Source organism: Nelumbo nucifera, chromosome 3 (genome assembly GCF_055504915.1).
Source record: "Nelumbo nucifera cultivar China Antique chromosome 3, China Antique-T2T, whole genome shotgun sequence".
Lineage (NCBI taxonomy): Eukaryota > Viridiplantae > Streptophyta > Magnoliopsida > Proteales > Nelumbonaceae > Nelumbo > Nelumbo nucifera.
This window is the reverse complement of record NC_142651.1, coordinates 103086055-103111409: the sequence shown is the minus strand read 5'-3', so window position 1 is coordinate 103111409 and position 25355 is coordinate 103086055. Positions and strand designations below refer to the sequence as shown.

At 43.3% G+C, this 25355-nt stretch overlaps 1 protein-coding gene and 2 long non-coding RNA genes across 4 annotated transcripts; 2 read left to right on the top strand and 1 right to left on the bottom strand.

The window, feature by feature from the left end:
* Positions 1 to 2535: 2535 nt before the first annotated feature.
* LOC148801794 (uncharacterized) lies at positions 2536 to 2888 on the bottom strand. Its single transcript, XR_016083512.1, has 2 exons — positions 2747 to 2888; positions 2536 to 2664 (listed from the first exon to the last, which is right to left on the bottom strand). It is a non-coding gene; the product is annotated as an uncharacterized LOC148801794 (long non-coding RNA).
* Positions 2889 to 4238: 1350 nt separating this feature from the next.
* On the top strand, positions 4239 to 5067 carry LOC148801793 (uncharacterized). The gene is made up of 3 exons (XR_016083511.1): positions 4239 to 4378; positions 4446 to 4564; positions 4673 to 5067. It is a non-coding gene; the product is annotated as an uncharacterized LOC148801793 (long non-coding RNA).
* Positions 5068 to 6807: 1740 nt separating this feature from the next.
* Positions 6808 to 25131, top strand: PPAN (PETER PAN-like protein). Of its 2 annotated transcripts, none has more exons than XM_010261252.3 (9): positions 6808 to 7024; positions 7327 to 7416; positions 12564 to 12632; positions 12742 to 12918; positions 13447 to 13677; positions 14392 to 14484; positions 14612 to 14799; positions 24041 to 24234; positions 24606 to 25131. In XM_010261252.3, the coding sequence occupies exons 3-9, from the start codon at positions 12615 to 12617 to the stop codon at positions 24659 to 24661; spliced, it is 957 nt and encodes a 318-aa protein (XP_010259554.1). In that variant the 5' UTR covers positions 6808 to 7024; positions 7327 to 7416; positions 12564 to 12614; the 3' UTR covers positions 24662 to 25131. The 2 variants fall into 2 exon arrangements, with proteins under 2 accessions (XP_010259554.1, XP_010259555.1); XM_010261253.3 differs by having other exon boundaries at positions 6810 to 7024; positions 12745 to 12918.
* Positions 25132 to 25355: the final 224 nt, after the last annotated feature.

Genomic DNA, 25355 nt, shown 5'->3' with positions numbered 1-25355 from the left:
GTTAGGGGAGGCTTTTTGAAGTCTTCCCACAGACGACACCAAATGATGATGCGCAATCCGGTCGATCATAGCTGCCGGTTACTTCGCATCTGATGGAATTGGAGGTGCCTAAAACAAGGAAGAAAACGGAGATTTCCGGGGAGGAACCCGGTTGGAACACTCCAAAGCTCAAGTTAGTGGTCCTGAGAAGGCAAGGGAAATGAAGAACTTCAAGACCAGAAAGCGCAAGAATCACATACCTCCTCTTTTGGGAAAAGGGGGCTTTTTATAATTACCCCGGTACACTCACTCCATACCTTTGCCAGATCGGGCATCATTACCTCCGCCAGATCGGGTGTCATCATCTCTGCCAGACGCCTGTTCGGGTGTCATAACCTCTGCCAGTTGCCAATTCGGGTGTCATTACTGTCACTGTCTTCCTTATCAGGGTCGTCTCTGCCACGTCTGAGATGGCGGTGGCCAATGGACGTTGGAGGGCGGTTGTCATGTGTGGGACTCCTAAGCCTGTGTCCCTTAACGTAAGCCCGCCAGGCATAGGCAAGGCTAAGCCTGTGTCAAACCATGACAGGCTCCCCCACTCAATCCATTGTCGTCCTTGACAATGGATCTTCTTGTGAATGGGCGTCTGTGTCCCGCGCCATCCACTTGTGTGCCAGTTCCTGGGCTCGCCTGGCCAACCCGCATCTCGCCTATGTTGGTGTCCATTTATGAGGACAAAACCATTTCACCATGCCGGCCTGCCTGGACTTTACCCCCTTTGTTGAGGTTACTCAAACCGCGCAATGGCTATGTCGTTGAAATGTGTGAGAAGGGCCCTCGAAAAAATTGGATGTGTGTGCTTCGCGGAGGTCCACCCCATGTATCATCTTTACCTCAAGGCTCGATCGTCTTCTTTGGTAGCTTTTCGGTGGTGCTACCAAACACGATGTGATAGGTATACTCCTGCTGTTGGCGATGTATCCTGGGTGTACCCTTTCACCATGCTGGCCTGCAGACTTCACTTTGCCGTGTGCGGGTTACTCAAACTACACTTCACCTCGCCGGTTCGGGCTACATCTTCGCTTAGAGGGGGCCCCAATGTGCTGCTGCCTCAAGGAGATCTAACCACAATGTGCGCGAGTGTGGCAACTTTTACCCATGATGTTGTCGAACATGCACTCGCCTTGTGATGTGTGATTGCTGCCGCAAGTGTTCTGCCTGTTTGTTGAACTGAGCATGTCCTCTGATGCTTTGTCGATGTAGGGCCACCATGCTCCAACGGCTTCCTATCATTCCCATATTGTGGCTTCAACCGATGACCCATGATGCAAAACTGTCACCTTAGTGATATTCCTTGACCAACCATCGACACCAACCAATTTCGAACTGTTGTCTCCACCTTAGTAGTGCCTCAGACAAAGCTACGAAACAATGGCTCATCCGTCATAAAACCAAGATGTAGGCGCACCACCCAACACCTCACCAAAATGAACAGCAACTGATGTCCGTGAGGAAGCATGGCAGTCCCCCACTCAAACCACCACAATATGCCTTCCATGTAAAGACTCATGCATCTGCCCCCGCATGAGCACAGCGACCAATGCGTCTGCCCCTGCAAGGGCGTTGTTTTGGACTCATTGGAATGGGAACACGATTGAATGGCCTCTTGGCAGGCCTGATATGAAAGTTGTTTGCTTGTACCCAAGTGGAAGTGCCTAGGGACCGCACCCCACAATGTGCTACTTGTTGAGATGACCGTTTCAACTAGCTCTGTGCTGATCTGCTCTAATACCAACTGCGGCAGTAGTTGGCTAGCTCGCTCTGATACCAACTGTCACGGGGGTAGTTCTACAGCAGAAGAAACCCGTGCGGCGTCCTGGCCAAGGCAGCCAGGACAAGCCTTTGTGTGCTTGGAGGCTAGGAGTTGCCCGATGAGATGGTTCCGCCAAGGTCAGTAGCACTGGATCATGACCTCCAGCCGCATGGCCGGGGCACTCGGCTGGCTCTGGCTGGTCCATGGGAAGTGTCGCTTACGTGGTAAAGGGGGAAGGCCATGATGTGAGGCGACTGGGCGCCGATGTGATGAGTCTCTTGTATGCTGGTGATGATGGGCACTTGTGTGCCATGTTGATAGGCAACTGCTGGGTCGGAACACACCCGTGCGCTATAGGCAACGAGGTTGTTCACTCAGCTTGGGTAAGAGGCTGGCGTGGTGAAGGGTCATGCTTGAGCCAGACCCGCATGCCAAACCTCCCTTGAGTGTTGACAGCGCAGTGTCGGTCCATGCACTGTCCCCATGAGTATGTGTGCGCCCATGAGGAACTCTGGTAGCCAAGATAGCCATTAACCAGGGCTGCCCCGCAAAGGATGATAGTTTACGAGTGCCAAGGTTAGGCACCCAAGGAGGTCGACCACCCTTCCTCAAAGAGTATTTTAAACTTTTGGTGGTTTACTTGAAAATAACATCACTTCTCCCAAAAATCTTATACGTGAAAATGACGATATTGTCCCTTAAGTAAGCCAAGCGTAGGCTGTGTAAAACCGTGACATAGGGGCTTTTTCTCTTTTTTAAAGAAAAAAAAAGATCGAGAGGTACCGGTTAGTGCAAATAATGATGAAGGTCCATTAGCGTACTCTCACTCTCTCTCGCCACACTGAACCGAACCCACCCTCTTCGCTCTCACTCTCTCCCTCTCCAACCGGCGGCGATCAACAGCCACCGGCGACCGGAGACTCATCGGACTCTGCGCTCACTAGTCACTCTCACCTCTCCCTCTCCAACAGTCATCACTGGCGACCCCAAGTATGGGCCGCAGAGATCAGAGTTGCCAATGAAGGACGTCGAATTGAAGCAACTGAACTGGCCTGTTCCAGGAACCAAACCAGAGAGGTTGTTGTAGGAGAAATCAACAAAAGTCAAGCTCTGCATAGTAGAGATAGACGCATGGATGCTCCCCACAAGATGATTCCTCGATAAATTCAGGTAATTCAGGATTCGCATACCCATGATCTCTGGTGGAATCTCACCAAACAACTCGTTCCTGCTGAGATCGACTAAAGTAAGCAGCTTGCATTGGCTGATCTCTGGGGCAATTGAGCCGGAAAATCTGTTATTGCTAAAATCCATATTGGATAGTTGCTGCAACCTTCCTATCTCAGCCATAATGCTACCAGAGAAAAAATTCCCATCAAGGAGGAGCTTTTTGCACGCCAGAAAAGTTTACAATGGACCGTGGAAGAGATCCCATGAGCTGGTTGTTAGAGAGGCTGATCTGCCCAAGATTCTCGGCGACTGAATCAATTTCCGGAAAACCTCCAACGAGATAGTTACCTTGAAGTTCTACTTGAACGAGCATGGGGAGGCCAAAAAGCCCCTTAGGTCTGGCACCATTAAGGAAGTTCTCTCCCATCCAAATCCGGCTCAGTGATTCGCATCTTTCCAGCGATTCCGGAATTGGACCGAACAAGAAGTTACCCAAAGCGATCAGCGTCTGCAGCCGATTTCCGAAACACAGATCAGGCAGGAGATTTCCAGTGAGCTTGTTGGACGACAGATATAGGAACTGAAGCCTCCCATTCTTTCCAAGCCCTTGAGGGATACTTTCGGTGAAATTATTCTCCCAAAGCTGTAAAACCTCTAGATCCGGAAAATCGCCGATGAAGTCGGAAATAGCACCGTGTAGCTTGTTCCTGAAAAGATTCAACAGCGTCAAGTTCTTGAGCTCGGAAAATGTTCCTGGAATCTCGCCGGAAAGCATGTTGTTCGAGAGATCCATTGATTTCAAGCTCTTCAGCCGATATCTGGAACACTCTCCTGTTCACGACGAATCACAGCAGCGGATTTTGTTTGTATTAGATGGCTTGCAGGGGTGGCTCGTGATGGCTTTCAAGAACGTGTGGCGCGTTCACATACTGCGCGAACGGTGCCTTGACTGACGTGGCCCGGACTGAAGCCTAACTCCATTGTGTGTACCGAAGTTTGCAAAATTTCTGTGCGCAATTTATTGGCATTTTGATGATGTGGTGATTAATGGCGCCTATATATATGTCATACCTTATATACATTTTAACCTTATATATTTTATATATAACGTATATCGAATGAGTTCGCATTTGCCTTCTACATACTTGCCCCCCAAAAACGTTCCACAAAACAGGAATGTGACGCGTGTCATTTTCATGACACGCATGCATTAAGCGAGACGCATGCATAATTCATTTTCATGCCATGAAATGCATCTTCGTTAATTCCTTTTTTGTTCAAAAGCGTTTCTTCTCCTATATTCCTCCATTCTACTTCGAATTGAAGTTTTTGGCGCCAGCCCCCTTTCATAACCATTCATCGGAGATTAATCGATCAAGTTCCATCGGTTGACGTCAACGGCCATACTGTCAGGAGGTAAGTACTCTGTAAGTTTTTGTCTTTTTTTTTTGTTTTTTTCTCATTCGTTTTCTAACATTCACAGATCTGAAACCGTCGGAGTGGGAGTCTCCTGACGTCGTTTCAAACCCTTGACACCCCCGGAATTTGAAAGCCCTCCAAAATTCGAAACTCTCCGGTCATAAGCAATTAAAATTCATAATGGTAAATAGTAGTTTTGGAAGGAAACATAACTGCCGTGTTAGGAATTGTTGGTGTGTTTAAACACTTTTGACTGTAAGAGGATATGGCTGACAATTTGTGTTGATGCAGCATGGAAAAATCTATGTCATATGAAGTTCGGGAGCAGGATTATACAGAGAGAAGCCAAAGGTCTGAGTTCTTTCAGCAGTTGGTCCTATCAACCATTTTCTAAAACCCTCTGCAACTTGAGCGGGTTATCAGAAAAAGTACCAAAGAAATGCTATGATATCTTCAAAACACCTTGTTTATTGCTCATGTATGCATTTAGGTAGTTGCTATGTCTGGAAGAGGGATTTTGGTAATAACCAAAGACCAGCAGTATTTCTACTGTTGTAGCAAGGCAATGTATATTTTTCTGTATATCTGTAGTAGTAGGAGTCATAGTGTTGTGTAGCAAGTACTTAGTAGATATATACTCTCATCAGCACTGATGCTCCTTTAAACCTTTGTTTCCATTGCTGTAACATGATATCTGCAGATATCTGCAAATATGGCTTCTAGGTCTAAGGCTGCATTTGGCATTCCTTGTTTTAAGGACTCTTTTTTGCGGTTAAAATGTCCCCAACGCCAAAAAGAGGTAAGTCCTTGAAATAAGGAAAGGCAAATGAAGCCTAAGACTTAAAATTTTTTACCATTGCTGAAACCAATTGCCTGAGAAATATTGTATCACAATGTAGATACTGATAAAGAGAGACAGAATATTGACAAAGAACCTTTAATATTTCACGAGAGAATACATGACAATCATCATTACAAAGGGAATTATGATCAAATTCATTTGTCGCAACTGGTCTCTTAGCTCCACCACTGGATCAGAAGCCGGTACTGGTGGTGCAGCAGCAACAATATAATCTTGTCTACTTTTTCTTTCTCTTGTGAACAAAGCCGTCATCGTTGCACAACTCCCACTCCTCCTCCCAGGCTGTTCCAGCCATGGCCAAGCGCCTCAAGTCCAAACTCAAATTCCGGAGAGTTTCGAATTTTGGAGGGCTTTCGAATTCCAGGGGTGTCAAGGGTTTGAAACGACATCAGGAGGCTCCCACTCTGGTGGGTTCAAATATGTGAATTAGGAATGGCAACGAGGCAGGGAGTACTTTCCCCATCCCCGACCCTAACCCCCAAGTCACTCCCCATCCTCGATGGGGAAAGGAATCCCCCCTCCATCCCCAACTTTGTCGGGGATGAATTCCCCGTTGAAGACCCGAATCCTCGAAACTAAGAGAGAGGACCGTTGGGACTTGGGAGAGTTTATGTCGATGATGACTGATGAGAGAGAGAGTCTGAAGGGTGATAGCGACGACGACGATGACGGCGACAACAGTTGACGATGATGATGAAGGTCGGTGGTCTGCGAATCGGCGACGAAGACAAAGCCTCTTACTCAGTTCTCTGGCCTCTCCTCTGTTCGAATTTCGATGTCTGACGGGTGAGTGGGCAGTGGCAACAGTCAGCAACGACAATTGGCAGTTAGCAAATCGGCGACGAAGACGAAGCTAGGGTTTACTGGTTTTGTGGTTTAGTCGCCTCTCTTGAGTCTTCTCTGTCGAAGACAGAAGAATAAAGACTGGTAACTGGTTTAGTTGAGGGTTAAGGGTTTTCCAACTTTTCAAGTTTTCTTGATTTCTTCGAATTATGTTTTAGACTTTTAGTTTTTACAAATAAATTAATAATTATTATACTTATATAATATATAATATTAATCAGGGACGGGCCCGTCCCCATCCCCAATTGGGGATTCATGGGTAGCCCCATTCCTGACCCCGACCCCGACCCCATCGGGTTGGGGCCCGGGTACCCATCGGGGATGGGGAAAATTGCCACCCCTAATGTGAATGTTAAAAAACGAATGAGAAAAAACAAAAAAAAAGAGAGAAAAAATTACAGAGTACTTACCTCCTACCGTTATGGCCGTTGGCGTCGATCGGCGGAATTCGATCGAATTAATCTCCGATGAGTGGGTTACGAAAGGGCCGGCGCCAAGAGTTTCAGTTCCGAAGTAGAATGAAGGAATATGAGAAAAGAAACGCTTTTGGACAAGAGAGGAACTTACAGAGGTGCATTTCACGGCATAAAATGGGTTTCGCACGCGTCTCGTTCAATGCGCGTGTATCATAACACGTGTCGCGTTTCGATTTCGTGGGACGTTTTTGGGGGCAGATGCGAACCCATATCGAATATATAAGTTAAAGTAATGTATATAAATTAAATTTTAGTTTTGAGTTTTAAATTATGACTTCTCTCTCTTCTCTTCGATAATCGATACCCTACTTCATACCCTTTCCCTTTTGGCTTCAGAGAACACCGAACGAGAGTGAGACAACCTCAGCCCTTCCTCTCAGAACGCCGACGATTTAGTGTTGCCGGCTTGCCGCTGCCGCTGGTTTAGTGTCGTCGATCATATCTTCGCCGTCCTGCTTCGTGGTAAATACTCTTTTCTTTCTCTCTCATTCTTGATGATACAACGAAGCCCTAACCATTACCGCCGACCCACCATTTTCACCGACTCACCGCCGGCTACTCCACCATTGTCTCTGCTCCCGTCCCGTCTCCCTCTCGTCTTGTCATCTCTCTTCCAACCCCAACAAAACACCATAACGAAGGAGGCCAGGAAACCCTCTTCCTCTTCAATCTCTTTATCATTTTCTCATCTCCTCTCTAGTCCCTTCTATTATTTGAAAAAGAAAATCCCAAATGGCCTAACCCCTATGTCTTCTCTGATGCAGTGACATATGTTCAAACTGTGAACACCCAGGAGCTGGAACTGGAACTCTAGAAATACAAGAACAAAACTCGAATTTGGGCTTGGGAGACAGGTAAAATATTAAACAATTTTAGAATTTTGGACAAAAAATTTAGGAATTAATTATTTTTTAATTATATGTTTATATATGCATGTTTTTAGCATTAGAATGCAGATGTTTTATATGAGAATGTTTTTATTAATGTTCAGATTTATTTAATTGATTATTTTACATTATTCTTAAGTTTTTTGGTTTTGTTATGCTTATGCATTGTATATATTTAAATTTTCAACAATAAACTGTTTATTTTTATTGCAATTTTATTAACAGATTTGTATATAAAATATATTCTATTGTTCTTTGTTCAAATGCTCTTATTTTCAAAATTGTTTAGGTCATAATTGTTAATATACTTCATTATTAACAGATTTATGATTTATTAATTAAGTATATATGATTTATTAATTAATGAATTCTATAATGGTTTTCATATGTTATTTGTTTTACATTTAATAATGGATGAATGATTCATTTTGAAGTGACCAAAACACTACCTTTTGGATATGTATTCTCTATGCTTGAGGGTTGGGAGTTCAAGAAAACACTTTCATGTTGTACAACTTTGAATTTGTCAAACTCTATCGTTTATGGTGTTATTCAGTTATTCTCCAATTAATATTGATATCTATGTTATTCTTGTTTTGTTAATTATTTTTTTTTCTATACTAGTTTTGTAGTCCAAGTAAAGCATAGAATAGTACAAAGTCCCCAAACTGTATTAGAAACCGCACCAAACTGTAATAAAACGGTTTGGTTTGGTTTCTATGCCAAACGGTTTGGTTTGGTATGAGAATTTCCCAAACCGTAATCTACTGGTTTGGTCCGAGAAATTCTCCAAACCGCACAAAACTGGACCAGTTTGGAGATGATTTAAATTTAAAAGATTTAAATTTTGTGGTCCAGTTTGGAGAATTTATCAGACCAAACCAGTAAATTTCGGTTTGGGAAATTCTTAGACCAAACCAAACCAAACCGTTTATTATAGTGTTCTTTCCTCTTGTCTCATTTTCTGGTTTAGGACCGGCCTGAATTGTGGTTTAGAGAAGAAGTTTTACGTTTTTTGTCGAGGAAAGAACAAGAAGAAAACAACTAGGGGAGCAGGTTGGGCTGGGCTTTGTCGAGTTAAGGTCAACCCTAGCCCAACCCTAAGTTCTGAATTCCCAACCCAATCCAACCCAACCCGAAATAGTAGAACTTCAAATGGAGTCCTTTAGGCCCTGCTTGGCAATGTTCCCACCTATTCTTGTTCCCGCGGAAACTCCTGTTCTGAAATAGGAATTTCATTTCTTAGTCCTCTGGAATAACAGATGTAATTGGCAAATTATTCCTCGAGAACTGATTTTTGTTCTACAGAAGCAGAAACAGAAACAACGTTTGGGTAATAAAACTATTTCTTAACATTAGTTCTGAAACATTTCAAACCTCTCCACATTCAGTTTTCTATATCCAATAGCAAGGACCAAACCTCTCCACATTCAGTTCCCAATAAAACTTTGATGTGGATCCCAGTATAATTGTTCAAATGTAGAATTTTTTCTTTTTCTTTTTTAATCTTGAAATTTTGAAAGTTTCACTGCAAATTACAATTTGTGTGGGATGATAACAATTGGCTCAATTAAGATTTGTATAATAGCTGATTACTGTGTTTTGGGAAGCTATTCATTAGATTGCATGTATTTGTACTTTGTCATTCCTTCAATCTGGAAGGGATGGGGGGAGAGAGAGAGAATAGAGGTTCTCTCATATACATGAAATTGGCCAGATTAGCATTGGAGCTGCAGAAGGACCAGAATTCATGGTGATTCTGGGTGAGGATTATACTGAATTCATGGTGTAAAAAATCAGGGGATTGAATTCTGTTGATCCAGAATTGGATCCCCGAGCCACAAAAAGGGCAACTTCAACTTCAAATGCCAATTCAGTCCTTGCTATTCTTAGTGGTACCATGAATTTGTTGAGTAATGAATACCAGGAAGCATTGCAACAGAAAATAAAAGAGAGCCAAATCTAGGTGCAAAATTGTTCTTGGGTGGTGCTGGTGTACAGAAGACTGGAACAGAGATTGCAACAGCTCTAAACAACATGGGTGTGACTGGGGAGTATGTTTTGAAACTGAAACATGAGATTGAAGAGCAGTGCATCGAGGTCAGTCACTAAATAGGGTTTCCAAAACAGAGTAGAATCTCACGTGGTCGTTCGTTGGAAAAGAAGACGTACCTGTGTTACAGTTCGAAGAAAAACGGACGCCGGAGAAGATTTGTTGCAGCCTTCACCTTGACACTGGTAAGGAGGAAATCGAGTGAGAGACATAACAGGAGATTCTCTGTATACAGAGAAAAAACGGAAAAAAAACAACAGTATTTACCTTGGTCACCTGTGGTTCATCGTTGTTCGTCATTGACAATGAGAAAAACTGGAGTGCTCAACGAAGTAAGAAAAAGGCCATTAGGGCTGGAGGTGATTAGGTTGGAAAAATGTCCAAAATGCCCTTGTTCTCACGTGGGAAACAATTCACATGTGTTCCTAAATTTGAAGGCACATTATCTAAGAACATGGTCTTTGAGAGTGTTGGTTTTGTCACTCCTAGACAGTAGGGATTTTGGGTGCTGTTCTTTGTAGAATAGTCTCTTGCTTTTTCTTTTTGAGCAAATTTCTTAAACTACCCTTATGGTTTTAGCTAGTTAACTAACTCTCTTTACTGTTTACATATTATCTTAAAGTACCCCCCAAGTTTTTTGATAATTGTTTAAAACCTCCCTTGCGGTTAACTTTTTGTCACATGTGATATCACATGAGTGATTTCAAAAATTTCTTACCTCTATTCCTAAAATACCCTTTTATCTTTTTTCCTAAAATACCATATCTAAACCCTATATCGAGAAAACCTACAAGGGAAATCAGTTAATTGGGAGTTTCAAGTGCAATTTGTGTTGACTTTAGGTAGATCTGAATTTATGCTCTAGCTAAGGGATGGTGTAGTTGTGTAAGAAGGCTTGGATCGGCAAAAATCCATGTCGAAGCATTGGTCGGAGGATGCATAAATGGAGACGAAGTGGGTTTGGTGTGCACTAGAACTACACTATTAGCATTGGCGCCATTTTGGTGGTGATACCTTGCATCCTTGGACAGTGCATAGTCGAGGTCGAGATATGGATAAACTTCAGAGAAAAAACAGTCTCCGGTTTTCAGATTCCAGAACCTAGATAAAAAGTGCGAGGCAAAATAATTTCCCAAAGTCGCATGCCCGGTGAAGCTAGTAAGTGGGTACTTCCATTGCATTGCTGTAATGAAGAAAAGGACAAGAATTTGACAAGCAAATTTAGTTGTCTCCCTTGTCACACCTTCCATCTCTTACTTTGCTTTGTGCTTGTGCATGCTTTACTTGAATAGTTATATTCACTGTAATGTTCCCCAACCAACAACTCCTTTCTTCTTTTTAATTCATTCCTTCACTTTTATGTCTACTCTACCTTTTCGAATATTGCATTATGATCCCTTTTCCATTCAAACACAAAAACAAAAATATCCTGTAGTCATAGTCGTAATCGTAAGCTTGTTACTGCTTCACGACATCTTATGTTTTAATATCCGACTTTTAATTTGAAAATTGGCCAAAAAGACATTTGTTGAATTCTGATTTCTGACTTTTTTTTTTTCTTTTGGAACAATGGGCGATTATGCAACCACAGTTGCAGGAAATCTTCTACAAGCTTGGTAGTTGGCATAACTTCAGCTTCTATTATCAGAGGTTCTAGTGGTTGGATGGTTTAGATTAATCCCTGTGCGCAAAGTAGAGTTTAGATTTTCTTGTTGGTAAGGTCGGATAATATAATAGCGGGGCATGGGTATTGGGTAGTTTCTATCTAGAATTGACAATAGAAATATTATAAAGAGAGATGGAGACATGCCAACCTCTGTCTACTAGTCGCTTCTCTACATCTACTTGGCGACTTCCAACTAGTTTTGATGCAACCATGCACATCCATACTCGCCCATGCCGGGAGGCGGGCTTGTTTGCACCTTGGACCTTTGAGTCATAGCTTACACAAAGGAATGTTGAGTCTGCTATGAATGGCTCTGGCTATGGTTATGTGATCAGTTTCCTCATCTTCTTGAAAATTTTCAACAGTTGGGTTTTATTTTGAAAATTTTAGGAATAGTAGGGGCAAATTTGACATTTTGTTTTTTCTGGTAGTACTTAATGGCGATGTCAATTGTCAAAAAACTTGGGGATACTTTAAGACAATATTTTAACAGTAAGGGTAGAGTTAGGGCCCGTTTGGCAAGTCTTTTTGAGAAGATCTTGTAGCTCTGACAGTCAAAAGATGCATTGAGCTTTTGACATAAGATTTGGACAGCCTGAAGACCGTTTGGCAGACGCACATCTTTTCGTGCGTCGTTTCGCGCGAGATTAAAATGCGAAAGATGCGAGAAGCTTCATTTGGAGCTTCCCGAAGTCGGCCCAAAATGGGCTTCTTGCGTCTTTTCGGCATCCCATCTTTTGGCGGCTAGATCTTTCGTGTGCCAAATGGAAATAGACTGATTTTCGGTCTTCCCAGCTTGTAAACAGCCGAAAGACCGCACGAAAAGATGTGCCAAACGGGCCCGTAGTCAATTAACTAAACCACAAGGGTAGTTTAAGAAATCTGTCCTTTCTTTTTTTCCTAAACGCGTTTTTGTTTCGGGGAATGTCAGGAACAAGAGAAACGTTCCCCAAGAATGTTGCCAAACGGGTGGTTATAAGTTGCAAAACTTTATACTCCGTTTGGCTGATAGTTAAAATCGGAATGTTACCAATTCAGGCCGGTCCTGAACCAGAAAACGAGACAAGAGGAAAGAACACTATAATAAATCAGGTATCTTTTCCAGTTATCAAATCTCTCTCTCTCTCTCTCGCTCGCTCTAGGGTAGTGGTTTGTTTCGATTGATTTTTAAGTTCAACCATATATTAGGAGATATTATGATATAACCAACCAATCTAGCTGAAACCATTATCCTAAAACATTACTTCATCGTATTTGGTTTTCCAATTCTGAACATTAAGAATTTATAGGATGTTAGTATTTTCTTGGCTGCATGGTTGTTTGAAATTTAGATGCTCAATTTGATCCGACTACAAGTATTTGGATATTGAGATCAACACTAAATGCTTATTTCAGGGAGCTCTAACTACCGATTGTGGCAGTAAAGTTCTTCATCTGTTCAAATAGATGGCTCGTTTCCATAATGTAAGCAATTATTTGTATTTTGTTTGTTGTAGAAATTGATGCTTGGTATCATCAATTTGCACTTCTCCTTCACTGAATACATATTTTTTTGTTTTCTTGTTTATTAAAGAAGAAAAAGAAGGCGTTTGTCAAGCCTGTTGTAAAGAAGCAGAGTGTCGATCATGTAACTGGAGATAAAATCCCGAAAAGCTTTGTCTTTTCAAGAGGAAAACTGCCGAGTTCTCTGAGACACTTGGAAATGGACTTGAGGAAGCTGATGCTCCCCTACACGGCACTTAAGCTTAAGGTAGCTTTTGGCTCTATGCTTGCATATCCCGTTCATAAAAATCATTTTCCTAGTCTAAGCAATTTCTTTCTTATCATTGTTAGGTCAATTTTATTTGTCATTTGGATGACACATTCATGAAATATATGTTATTTCAACGATTAAAAAGTCTGTAATTTATGGTATTATCATTTCAGATGTGTTCTTGTTTTTTATCCATATTGTTGTTACTATTATTAATTTGGATTGCATAACGAGAACTGAAGTTAAAACCGAATGTGGTGTCGAAGCCTTGGAATTCAACTTGGTAGAGCAATTTAACTGCTAGGGTTAGACTACAGAGAATTTTGAACAATTTCCATAACTTTATGAAGGTGAGGTGTTTTTTGTGCCACTAGTGTACCAAGTGATCGACTAGACTCTAAACTTTTGAGTTAAATGTGCTTGTAGGTATAGTTATTCTGGATTTGCAATGTATCTTCCTGTTCTTTTCCAGGACATCTATGAGATGGTGAATATGATTCTCTCTTCTTTGCTGTGTGACTGCAGGAAAAGAAACGGAATAATTTGAAGGATTTTCTGAATGTTGCAGGGCCAATGGGTGTCACACACTTTCTAATACTATCAAAAACAGAAACTGCACCCTATCTTAGAGTTGCAAGAACTCCTCAAGGTCCAACTCTTACATTTAAAATACATGAGTATTCATTGGCCGTTGACGTTGCGCAGTCCCAACTGCGTCCAAGATGCCCTCCGGAACTTTTCAAAAGCTCTCCCTTGGTAAGCTTCTGATACTAGGTTTCCTTTCCTGACCTAGCAAATTTCCTTTCTCCACTTGTGTGTATTTTATGAATTTTGATTGAGAAGGCGATTTATGGCTGAGCCTACAGTTGATTGCGTATTAGATGGTCATTATGTTTTGTCAAATAAAATACAAGGACAGGAACATCCATTCTGAGGATTTGGTTGTTGCTCCATTCTGCAGGATATCATCACTATCACATTATGTTGATATTAAACCCTTTGAAGGGGTGGACATTGTTGGCTGGAATTGTTAAATTGCATGAGCTAGTAATTTCTAAGATTTTGAGGTCAGCCAACTATGACCTGTTTAGGATGGAATTTAGTATGACTACAATCAACTGTTTCTATAAAGGAACCCACTAACCACCATCAGGTTTATCTGAATTATGCTGTTGTTTAAACATGCACTGAGCTTGGTTGGGAACCTTTGTGATCTGACCTGGCTCATTTCATGTGTAGGTGGGTACATTTTACCCCCTTGCATGCATGACTTACTTCCTCAGGTTCCCTTTATGGATGCTTAATTCATATTTCATACTTGCTACCTCATACTTCTCATAAATCAAAATACTTCTCAACATTTTCATTGTATATATGCCTAATGCGTGGTAGTGCAATGTTTATAAATTTCATTCTTTTCATTACCAATATAGGGTATTGTCCTAATTCTGGGAAAAAAATTACTGGCAGATAGTCCTTTCTGGTTTTGGGACTGGAGATCAACATCTAAAGCTTACAACTATTATGTTTCAAAATATATTTCCATCCATTGATATCAACACTGTGAGTAATAAAGCGATTGCTATCATTAACTTGTTGGGGGTTCCTTTTAATCATTCTTTTATTTGTTTTTCCTTATTATTAGTTTTAGTTTACATAATTTATTGATACATTTTCTTGTTTGTTGCAGGTGAAACTTTCTTCTTGTCAAAGGATTGTTCTGCTCAATTACAATAAAGAGACAAAGCTTATAGATTTCCGGCATTATTCCATCAGATTACAACCTGTTGGTGTCTCCCGCAGAATTAGGAAATTTGTGCAGAACCATCAGACACCTGATTTGAGGAATCTTCAAGATGTCAGCGACTTCATCACAAAGTAATATACGTCTTTTCTTTTTTGTTTTCTTATTGAATTTTCATGACTGAATTTGGCATGCAGAATGGGGGAGAATTAAAAAATCTCTCTCTACATTAGGACTTGATGGAGTGAGTTTTATGCTATTTTCTGTTGCTTCCTTTCTTGCAAGGGGATCCTCTTTCCCCCTTCTTATTCACTCTCATAGCAGAAGTGTTCAACGGGTTAATTTCAAAAGCTGATGAAATGGGACTGTTAAAGGGGTGGAAGATAGGAAGGGATAGGGTAGTGGTTAACTCACCTACAGTTTGCATACGACATTATCATCTTTTGTGAACATGAAGATGGGTTAGGAGCCAAGAATGTTAGGATGCTGGTGAGTCTTTTTGAGAAAGCAACAAATTTAAAGGTCAATTTAAACAAGAGTGTGGTGGCTAGGGTCAATTTGGAGCAGGAGGCTTTAGATCTGTGGGTGGGGGAGTTAGGGAGTCTGTCTAATGAGTTGCCACTGAAGTATTTGGGTCTTCATCTTGGTGCAAACCCCAGAGCTTTGAGTTTTAGGAACCCGGTGGTGGAGAAGTTTGAAAAGAAGTTGGCTGTGTGGAAGAAAAATTACCTTTCTCTGGGGGTAGAATAACACTGATTAACCTTAGAAAATTTCCCTGTGTACTACTTATCTGTGTTTTGCATGCCCCAAGCCATTATCAAAAGATTAGAAAAACTAATGAGGGATTTTTTGTGGGAATTGGGGGAGGCAAAGAAAGATCATTTAATTAGATGGGAGATGGTGTGCAAAAGGAAGGAGTTGGGAGGGTTAGGTTTAGGGAGATTGAAAGAGAATAACTCGACACTCCTAGGAAAATGACTTTGGAGATTTATGCGGGAAACAGATAAACTGTGGCATAAGGCGGTGGCTAGCATTCATGGGCTCTCAGGGAATGGTTGGGATGTTAGAGTTTCTAGTAGGGCGTCCAGTGCCTCTCTGTGGAAATCCATTCACAAAGTTCTTCCTCTTTTCCTTGCTCAAATCAGGTTTTAATTAAATTCTGGGAAGATCTATGGGTGGGTGGAGCTCCCCTAAAGGAGTATTTTCCTTCTCTTTTTGCATTGCCTTCACTCAAAGGCAAACCGGTTTCAGATTTTTCGATTCGCTCACCCTCTCCCTCCGGTTTTGGTTGGAATTTGGGTCTGTGGAGGAATGTGAGAGATTCAGAGTTGGACCTTGTATCAAATCTTTTGAAAATTCTTGATGGGGTTTTCTTTGACACTAGCAAAGGGGATGATCGTTTTTGGACTTTGAACCCTTCCAGATCCTTTAGTTGTGCCTCCTTTGAGTTTTTGACTTCCTCCCCTCCACCTCCTTTGTCTTTCCCATGTAAAGAAATTTGGTGTTGACCTATCCCCCCTAAGATAGGTGCCTTTTGTTGGGAGGTCTTCCATGGGGCAATCAATACGTGTGACCACTGTTTTCAAAACCGGACCGGACCGGATGGTCGGACTGGAAAAACCGGGAACCTATCACTTGACCAGTTCTGTTTTCCTCCAAAACCGCTTTTCCCTCAAAACCGTTGATTTTGGTCAGCAAACCGCTGAACCGACTGATTAACCATTCAAACAGTTTTGACCGTTTTCCAAATTTTTATTATTATTTTTTAAATTTTTTGTCAGAATGGGCTGGCCGTTCGGGTCCAACGGTTGGACCGTTCGAATCGGTAACTAGACCCCTGACCGGTTCGGTCACCGGTTCGTTTTTAAAAACCATGCTTAGGTGTCGAGTTGACCAGAAGGTTGAGCTGCCTATTAGTTGTTGAGCTTACCAGAGGGCTGAACTGCCTATTAGTTGTCAAACTGACCAGAGAGCCGAGCTGCCTGGTGACGAGTTAGATTGATTGTTGAGTTCCGTAGTTCTTTAGAGACCTGCAAGGAATCAATGTCAGAGGACCCGGGGTGGCTAACCCGGCGAGGTCGCTCCGATGCTTAAGTCAATACTCTCATAGTAGACTGCGAGCTAAAAATCACAAAGTATGAGAGCTAGAATATGCTTACTTGCCCCCTTATGTCATTGGGGTTGGTGCCTTTATATAGGCATTGTTTAGCGTGGGCTTCACGCACCACATCCGAGATTTCTGAGAAGTCGTCTAAGTGGTCCAAGATTCCCTAAGGTAACTGCCATGACTTGTTACAGTTAAAAAGACCAGGATGGCGCCTCTCCCTAAACTGGTGCTACATATGTGAATCTAATGGTGAAACTGCTTATCATGTTCTTATCTCTTGCCCTTTTGCTTGCTGTATTTGGGACTGGTTCTTTGGGTACAGGTGGGACACTCTGTTATGGGCCCGGGCGTAGGATCTCGTCACGGGTCGGTCCACGGGGAGAACTTCTAGCTTCCCCTTGCCCCTCCCTTTGCGCGCAGACCCTATGGTGGCGAACTGAGGGTGATTTGTTCAAGAGATCACCCTAACTCTCCTACTCTTTCTTGACTGATAACTGAATCCTTTATTCTCAATTTGCAGCTCCTTAAATAAGAGATTACAAGAGGTGTGGGAAGACTCCCAGTAGAATTCGCATACTCACAGATAAGGTTAATTCACACTTTTAGGATCAACAAACTCCTACTTCTAATAGGTAAATCAAACTCTATAAGATAAGGAAACTACTAAGAATAAGATAAGATGAGCTGAGATAAGCTGTCGCCTTTGTGGGCCCCTCTTCATTGTTGCTGTCGGCGGCTGTACGCCCTCCCTATGAACGCATCCACAACATTACACCCCTCCTGGACGACGAGTTTGTCCCCAAGCTCGAGATCGGGGTAGGCGTCTTGCAGAACAGTCCACGGAATCCAGGTGGCCTCAGCTGGTGGTAGATCGTTCACTCCACTAGGACTTCGAGGGTGCCCCGATTGACGCGGGATCGGACCAGAGCCCGAGGTTGTAGAATTGGTCTGTCGTCTCGTACGGGTGGAAGGGGAGGTACCTCATCAGTAGGGGTTCCTATAAACGGCTTGAGCAAGGGCACGTGAAAGGTATCATGGAGTTTGCTGTGCTCTGGTAGCTCAAGTTGATATGCAACTTTCCCGATTCGCCGTACCACCTTGAAGGGTCCGTAAAACTTGGGGGCCAATTTAGGGGGAGATCTGCCCTTGAGAGTGCTGCCGATAGGGTTGGAGCTTCAACCACACGAATTGTCCCGGGTCGAAAGTTAGGTCCCTGTGGCGCTGATCGTAGATATTCTTCATGCGTGTTTGAGCTTGTTGTAAGCGGAGAGTGACTTCTGCCAGGAGGGCATCACGATCCTGTAGACTACGGTCGACTTCTTCCAGCCGTGTCGAACCGGGTTCGTAGGACAGCATGCGGGGGGGATCCTGACCATAGACAACCCGGAACGGAGTCATGCCAAGGGAGGAGTGATAGATTGTGTTGTAGCAGTATTCGGCCCATGGAAGGCAATCCACCCAACGCCGTGGCTGGTCGCCCACAAAACAGCGAAGGTACATCTCTATGGTATGGTTTACGACCTCCGTTTGCCCGTCCGTCTGTGGATGGTAGGCGGATGAAAAAGCTAGTGTCGTACCCTGCAATCGGAATAGCTCCTTCTAGAAGGTGCTGGTAAAGACCGGGTCCCTGTCACTGATGATGGATTCGGATAGCCCATGCAAGCGGAAAATGTGTGAAGAAGACGTGGGCAACCAAAATTGTGCTGTATGGGTGGGATAAGGGAATGAAATGAGCATGCTTGGAGAAACGATCCACCACCACGAATAAAACTGATTTCCCCCCGACCTTGGGCAGGCCCTCAATGAAGTCCATGGAGATATCGGCCCAGATCTGTGTTGGGAGTGCAAGCGGTTGGAGGAGGTCTGCCGGGTGTAAATTTTCCCATTTTTGTTGTTGACACATGGAGCAATCTTGGATGAAATCCCGAATCGAAGCTCGCATACCATGCCAATGGAAATCGGTGCGGACGCGGTGCAACGTCTTCTGAACCCCTTCATGTGTGGCGTTATGAATGCTGGAGATGATGGCGGGGATTAATGGACAATCTGTCGGGAGGTATACCCGCCCCTTGTATAGTATTAGTCCGTTGTGGAGGGACTAGTTCGGGTTGGTCGCTCCGGACTGTATCTTTTGAACCAGGTCCCCCCATTCCGGTGATTGGGGCAGCACGCTCCTAATGCTTTCCAATAGGGTGACGCGGGGCCGGGAGATTGCACAAAGGTGTATAGTATCTTCGTCACGCCTGGACAGTGCATCTACGGCCCGATTTAAGGTCCCTGCCTTGTGTTCTACCCGGAAGTCAAACCCGAGTAGTTTACTTGCCCAGTGCTGTTGGGATGGAGTGGTAAGCCGCTGTTCTAGTAGGTACTTGAGACTGTAGTGGTCCGTCTTGACGACGAAGGGTCTACCCCACAAGTATGGCCTCCAGTGTTGTACGGCCTTGGCTAGTCCAATCAACTCGCGCTTGTAGGCCGGTAGTTTTAGGTGCCGGTCAGCCAATTTGCGGCTAAAGAAAGCTACGGGGTGCCCTTGCTATTGTAGTACTGCTCCAATGCCCATACTAGAAGCATCACATTCAACTGTAAATTCCAGGCCAAAGTTTGGTAACCGCAGCACTGGGGTGGAGGAGAGTGCATCCCTTAGGGTTGAGAAGGCGGCGTCTGCTGCTTCATCCCACTGGAATGCGTTCTTCAGCATCTTGGTCAATGGGGCCGCCAAGAGTCCGTAATCCTTTACGAACTTGCGGTATTATCCGGTGAGTCCTAAGAACCCGCGGAGAGCCTTGGTGGACTGAGGTTTGGGCTACACTTGAATTGCTTGGATCTTGGAGCCATCTACCGAGACACCTTCTCCGCTGATCACATGTCCCAGATAAAGTACCTGTTGCTCCCCAAAGGAACATTTGGCCCGCTTTAGGAAAAGTTTGTGTTGGCGTAGTAGTTCCAGAATAGTTCGTAGGTGACGAACGTGCTCCACCCATGATGTACTATAAACCAGGATGTCGTCGAAAAATACTAGGATGAATCTGCGGAGGTGGGGCCGAAATACCTCGTTCATCAAAGACTGAAATGTGGAGGGGGCGTTGGTGAGGCCAAACGGCATGACCAGAAATTCGAAGTGGCCATGATGCGTCCGGAAGGCTGTTTTTTCCACATCCTCGGGGGCCATCCGGACCTGAAAGTACCCTGATCTGAGATCCAGTTTTGAGAAGTATTGAGATCCGTGGAGTTCATCTAGTAGTTCGTCTACCACGGGAATCAGAAACTTGTCCTTAACGGTTCTGTTGTTAAGTTCCCTGTAATAATCCACACAAAACCTCCAGGTGCTGTCTTGTTTCGGTACCAATAAGACCGGCGAAGAAAAAGGTGAGTGGCTGGGGCGGATGATTCCTTGTTTCAACATCTCTGCACATTGTCTTTCTATCTCATCTTTTTGCAGGTGCGGGTAGCGGTATGGCCGGACGACGACGGGTTCTGAACTTGGGATTAAAGGAATCCAGTGGTCACACGACCGGACGGGTGGGAGTCCCTTGGGTTCGGAAAACACGTCTGGAAAGTCGGTGAGAAGTCTCTCTATCTCTGCGGTGTGCATGGTGACGCCATGGAGAGTATGTACCTGCGGTCTCTTCGCCCTTACCTTGGTTCCTTGCCAGGTGACTTGCCTCCCATTCAGGTTGAAAGTCATGGTTAGGGCATTGAAGTTCCATAGGATAGGGCCTAGAGTGATGAGCCACTTGACTCCAAGCACTATATCGAACTCGTCCAGGGGCAGTACAAATAAATCAGCGAAAAAGGGTTCTGATTCAACCTGTATTTGGATGTTCCGACAGATTGCCAGACTGTGAACCCTCTCCCCATTTGCGATGGCTACTTGAAGTTGCGGTCTGCCCTCCACTGGCAGTTTCATTTGAAGTGCCGCTTGCTGGCTGATAAAATTGGGGTGTTTCTCGAGTCCACCAGAATGCGAACTGGTTTTCCTGCCACTTGTGCTCGTAGCTGCATGGTTTGGGAGTTCTGTATTTTGGTGATGGCGTGGAGGGAGATTTTCTGGTTCTAGTGCTCTATGCTCCTCCTCGTCTTCCTCCAGTTTGTCAACCAGGAGGTAGAACAATCACTTGCATCGGTGCCCGACTGAGTACAACTCGTCGCAGTTGAAGCATTGGCCTCTTGCCCGTCGCTCCGCCATCTCAGCTCTAGATAAGCGTTTGATGGGGGGTGCTGTCGTGTTGCTTCCTATGCTGGGCGCCGGTCTGGAAGTGTTACCTGAGTGGAGTCGTTCCCTGCTGGCTGTCAACGAAGACCCTCCTCCAGTTGATTTCGGGTTTGCCCAAGAAGTCGTTGAACGCCCCATGCTGAAAGATCCTCGGCTGATCTGTAGCTTGCGCTCGAAGGCGCAGGCTAAGTTCATTGTAGTGACCAGGTTGGGAGGGCTCTGCATCTCTACATCGACTCTCAGAGGTTCGGCTAGCCCAGCGGTGAACATATCCACCTGTTGATCTGGGCGCACCGAAGAGGCTCTTGCGAGAAGAGTCTGAAATTGTTGCTGGTACTCGGCTACAGTTCCGGTCTGCTTTAGGTTAATTAACTCTCCCAATGGATTGCTTGTTAATGGAGGCCCGAACCGAAGGAGGCAGTAGGACTTGAACTGGTCCCAACTGAGACCTGGTTCCTCCTGCTCTACCCGGTAGAACCAGAGCTGTGCTTTGTCAGATGAAATGCGGCCAGGCTGACTTTATCCTTCTCCTCCGTGCGCTGACTTTGTCAGATGAACCAGTGGGTCGCCGCTGCCGCTGTCGCTGTATGAGGGAAACTCCAGTCGACTGTACTTGGGTATGACCGGTGCTGTTGGGGCGGCGATTGGTCGTTTGCCGGATTCCTCCGCCAATTCTGGGCGGCGGCTGTTGCTGGTGGTCGCCCCTTCAGGGCTCCTCTCCCTGGTGGAGAAGTATAACTCGAGTAGGCGACGAAGCTCCTTGACATCTTCCTTGACTTCTCTTACTTCCGCATGGTTCTCCACGAGTCGGTGTTCCAAATCGTGGACCCTGGAGGACAGCTGCTCCATGTCGCCCATGACGTTTGGCTCTGATATCAAAATGTTATGGGCCTGGGCGTAGGATCTCGTCACGGGTCGGTCCACGGGGAGAACTTCTAGCTTCCTCTTGCCCCTCCCTCTGCGTGCAGACCCTATGGTGGCGAACTGAGCGTGATTTGTTCAAGAGATCACCCTAACTCTCCTACTCTTTCTTGACTGAAAACTGAATCCTTTATTCTCAATTTGCAGCTCCTTAAATAGGAGATTACAAGAGGTGTGGGAAGACTCCCAGTAGAATTCGAATACTCACAGATAAGGATAATTCACACTTTTAGGATCAACAGACTCCTACTTCTAATTGGTAATCAAACTCTAGAAGATAAGGAAACTACTAAGAATAAGATAAGATGAGCTGAGATAATTTGCCGCCTTTGTGGGCCCCTTGTGGGCCCCTCCTCACTGCTGCTGTCGGCGGCTGTACGTCCTCCCTATGAACGCATCCACAACACACTCCAGGAAGTCTGGACAGGTTGTTTGACCCTTCTACTTTCAGGTGGCCAAAAAAGAGGGAGAGTAATGTGGAGATGTATGAGGGCAGCAATCATATTGACCATTTGGGAGGAAAGAAACCTGAGAATCTTTAAGGAAAAGAAAAGAAGCAAGGAAGCTGTGATAGAAGGGGACTATGGTAAGGGTGGTACATTGGGTTAAGACTTTAAGTCTGTTTTCAGACTTCAGTCATGATGATTTAACCAGGAACTGGCAGGTAATAGCAGCTTCTTCTCATTCAAAGAGGAAACTGATAAAATCATGGGATCCACTGGTGAATGGCTTCCTTAAACTAAATTTTGATGGAAGCAGTTTGGGTAATCCGGGGCCCTCTGGAATAGGAGGGGTGATAAGAGATGACAGTGGAGCAATTTTGGGACTATATTCCTGCCCTCTTAGCCCAGGGGACTCCATAACAGCAGAATAGGATGCTATGGCGTTTGGGATACAAAAAGCTGTTGAAATAGGAGTGTCCATAAATTGATAATAGGAGATTCAAAGGTAATCATCAGCTGGATGAAACAGCCTGAAAAAGCCCCATGGTACTTTCAGAATGAGATAAAAACGGTCAGAAGATTGCTAAGTAATAGGCAGGTGGAATTTCAGTGGGTCCCAAGGTCGGCTAATAACATTGCAGATCAACATGCAAAATAAGGGGATTACAGGGCACAGTGCTTTTGGGCTCAATTGTAATGCTTTATTCATTCTTACTGTTGTGTTTTCTTGTTGATTCTCTGTGTAATGAGGTAGCCAAGGCTGCTCAATTTTTTCTCTTCTAATTAATAAAATATTTCTTGCTACTGATCAAAAAATTATTTTTAACTGTATTTAAGCTCCTTATGTTTTTCCTTCTGTAGCCTAGATTAACCATTTGATATTTAGAATTTTCTGTTGATGACATTGTTCATCTAATTAGGATGGATATGACACTAAACAGAAAGGAATGGCAAAACAGGATTCAGCCTTGTGCCATATAGTTGGGATAACACTTAGATGATGATTATGATGAATTAGGGAATAGGGATAATTGATGAGTTATTATAATCTGTTGTAAATATTGTACTTATCATTTAACCAATATTTTTTCTTCTTTTATCTTTTTGATTGATTAAGAGAGTCGAGCATTTTTGCCAATATATCACTGATATGCTATATGAATTTATGTATTTTATTTTTTCTTGTTTAATTCAATCATGAAAATTTTCTTACCTGTAATAATTCATCTTTAGGGGAAATAATTTACTGAGTGTCTAATATTGATAAAAAAAATTTACATGAGTTTCTAATTAGTATAGTCACAAGAACCTTTTTAACTTGATCTTCCGATAGCATTATAAAGGAAAAATGTAAGTTTTACATACAGAATAACATATAGTAAACTTTGTGAACAAACTAGACAAATAGAGTTTTGGGACTCAGGCAGTGGTTAAAATCACATAAGATTTATAGTTTTTTTAATGCCATGATATGACAGTACGTGCTCACTTAGATTTATGCCCATTCCAAAGTTTTCAGGGAAAAAATATTTGTTACATGTTTTTGTCATATGCATCTTCCTCTGTCTATATTTGTTTGGCCATCCTGGTTTGTGTTTGCTAAACATTGTTCATGGGAGTTTCATCTTCCAGTCTTCATCTCTCTTCATCTGTTACTGATAAAAACGTTCATTTACTTGTTTCCTTCGAAGGGCGGGTTACGGGTCAGAAAGTGAAGCAGATGATGAAGCAGCAACAGTAAATCTATCAAGCGATATCGGTAGAGTTAACAAGGCTTCAACAAAAAGTGCTGTCAAGCTTCAAGAGATTGGACCTAGGATGACACTTCAACTCATCAAAGTAGAGGAAGGATTATGTACTGGTGGGGTCATCTTCAATGAATATGGTAAGTTCATTTTTCATCTTGGATGTTCGTTAATGTCATATTATAAGCCCCACGGATTGTTTAATGGTGCTTTATTTTTGTTTTGTTTTTTCCGAAAAAGCCACTTGGATCGTTTAATGGCACTTTCTCTCTGACTCTAATTTCTATTGAAGAACTTGGTTGAATATAATGAAATAATTCGCATTCATTAAGGAGCATGAAGGGAATTGGACTAAAGAAACTAATTGCTCTGGCTACGAGGAATTCTTTCTGTAGTTCTTTCTTTATTTTTTCTCCAATTTTAAACTTGTATATATTGAACGAATATGGTCTTTTCTACTATGTTTCTTGGTTCTTCAATTTCTGATTCCACATGTTCCCTTTTGTCTTAGGAAACGAAGGTGGGCTAATAAAGCAAAAAGATCAGGCAATGGAGGAGGAAGATTAGAACTGGATAACCATCCAGCTTGGGAGACCGGAGATTAGACTATGCGACATTTGATCCCCAGATGTGGGGACCATCGAGTTTTTTTGTACTGCAGAATGTTAATGTTTTATTAGTGAAATGGCATTTTACACCAAAAAAAAAAAAATCTAGTGGAATGACATTAAAATATGGAGGTATTTTAGATGGGAATGAAGTTTGATCTCCCCCCTCTCTCTCTACTATGGTTGTTTACCGAGCTTCTCTAAGCGACCTAGGGTCCTCTTATCTACTATAGAAAAGAACTTGGTCTTTGATATGCCATCGGATTCCCCCACGGCAGAAATAGCCCATTTGAATGTCAAAATTTTGACTTCAGACCTTTTTTCCATATGTTTGTGTGGGCATGTGGAAACATGAATTTATGCATGTAATAATTATTTTACTTTACCTTTTCTTTCATTCTAAATTAACCTATAAACCTTTGGATTTAATTTTAGCATGAAGTAGCCTCTTATCATTTGGAAACATTTCTCACTGGATTTATTTATTCCATAAGCCACTCGACCACATATTTCTTCGAGACTCAGGTTATCTCTATTTAAGAACAAATATCCAGGATGAACTCCGGATATTCACTAGTGCTGCCATGGAGAAGCTAGTGGTACAGTGTGGTACTAAGGTCTAGGGCTTTCTATTTTCTTTTTTCTGTAGTATT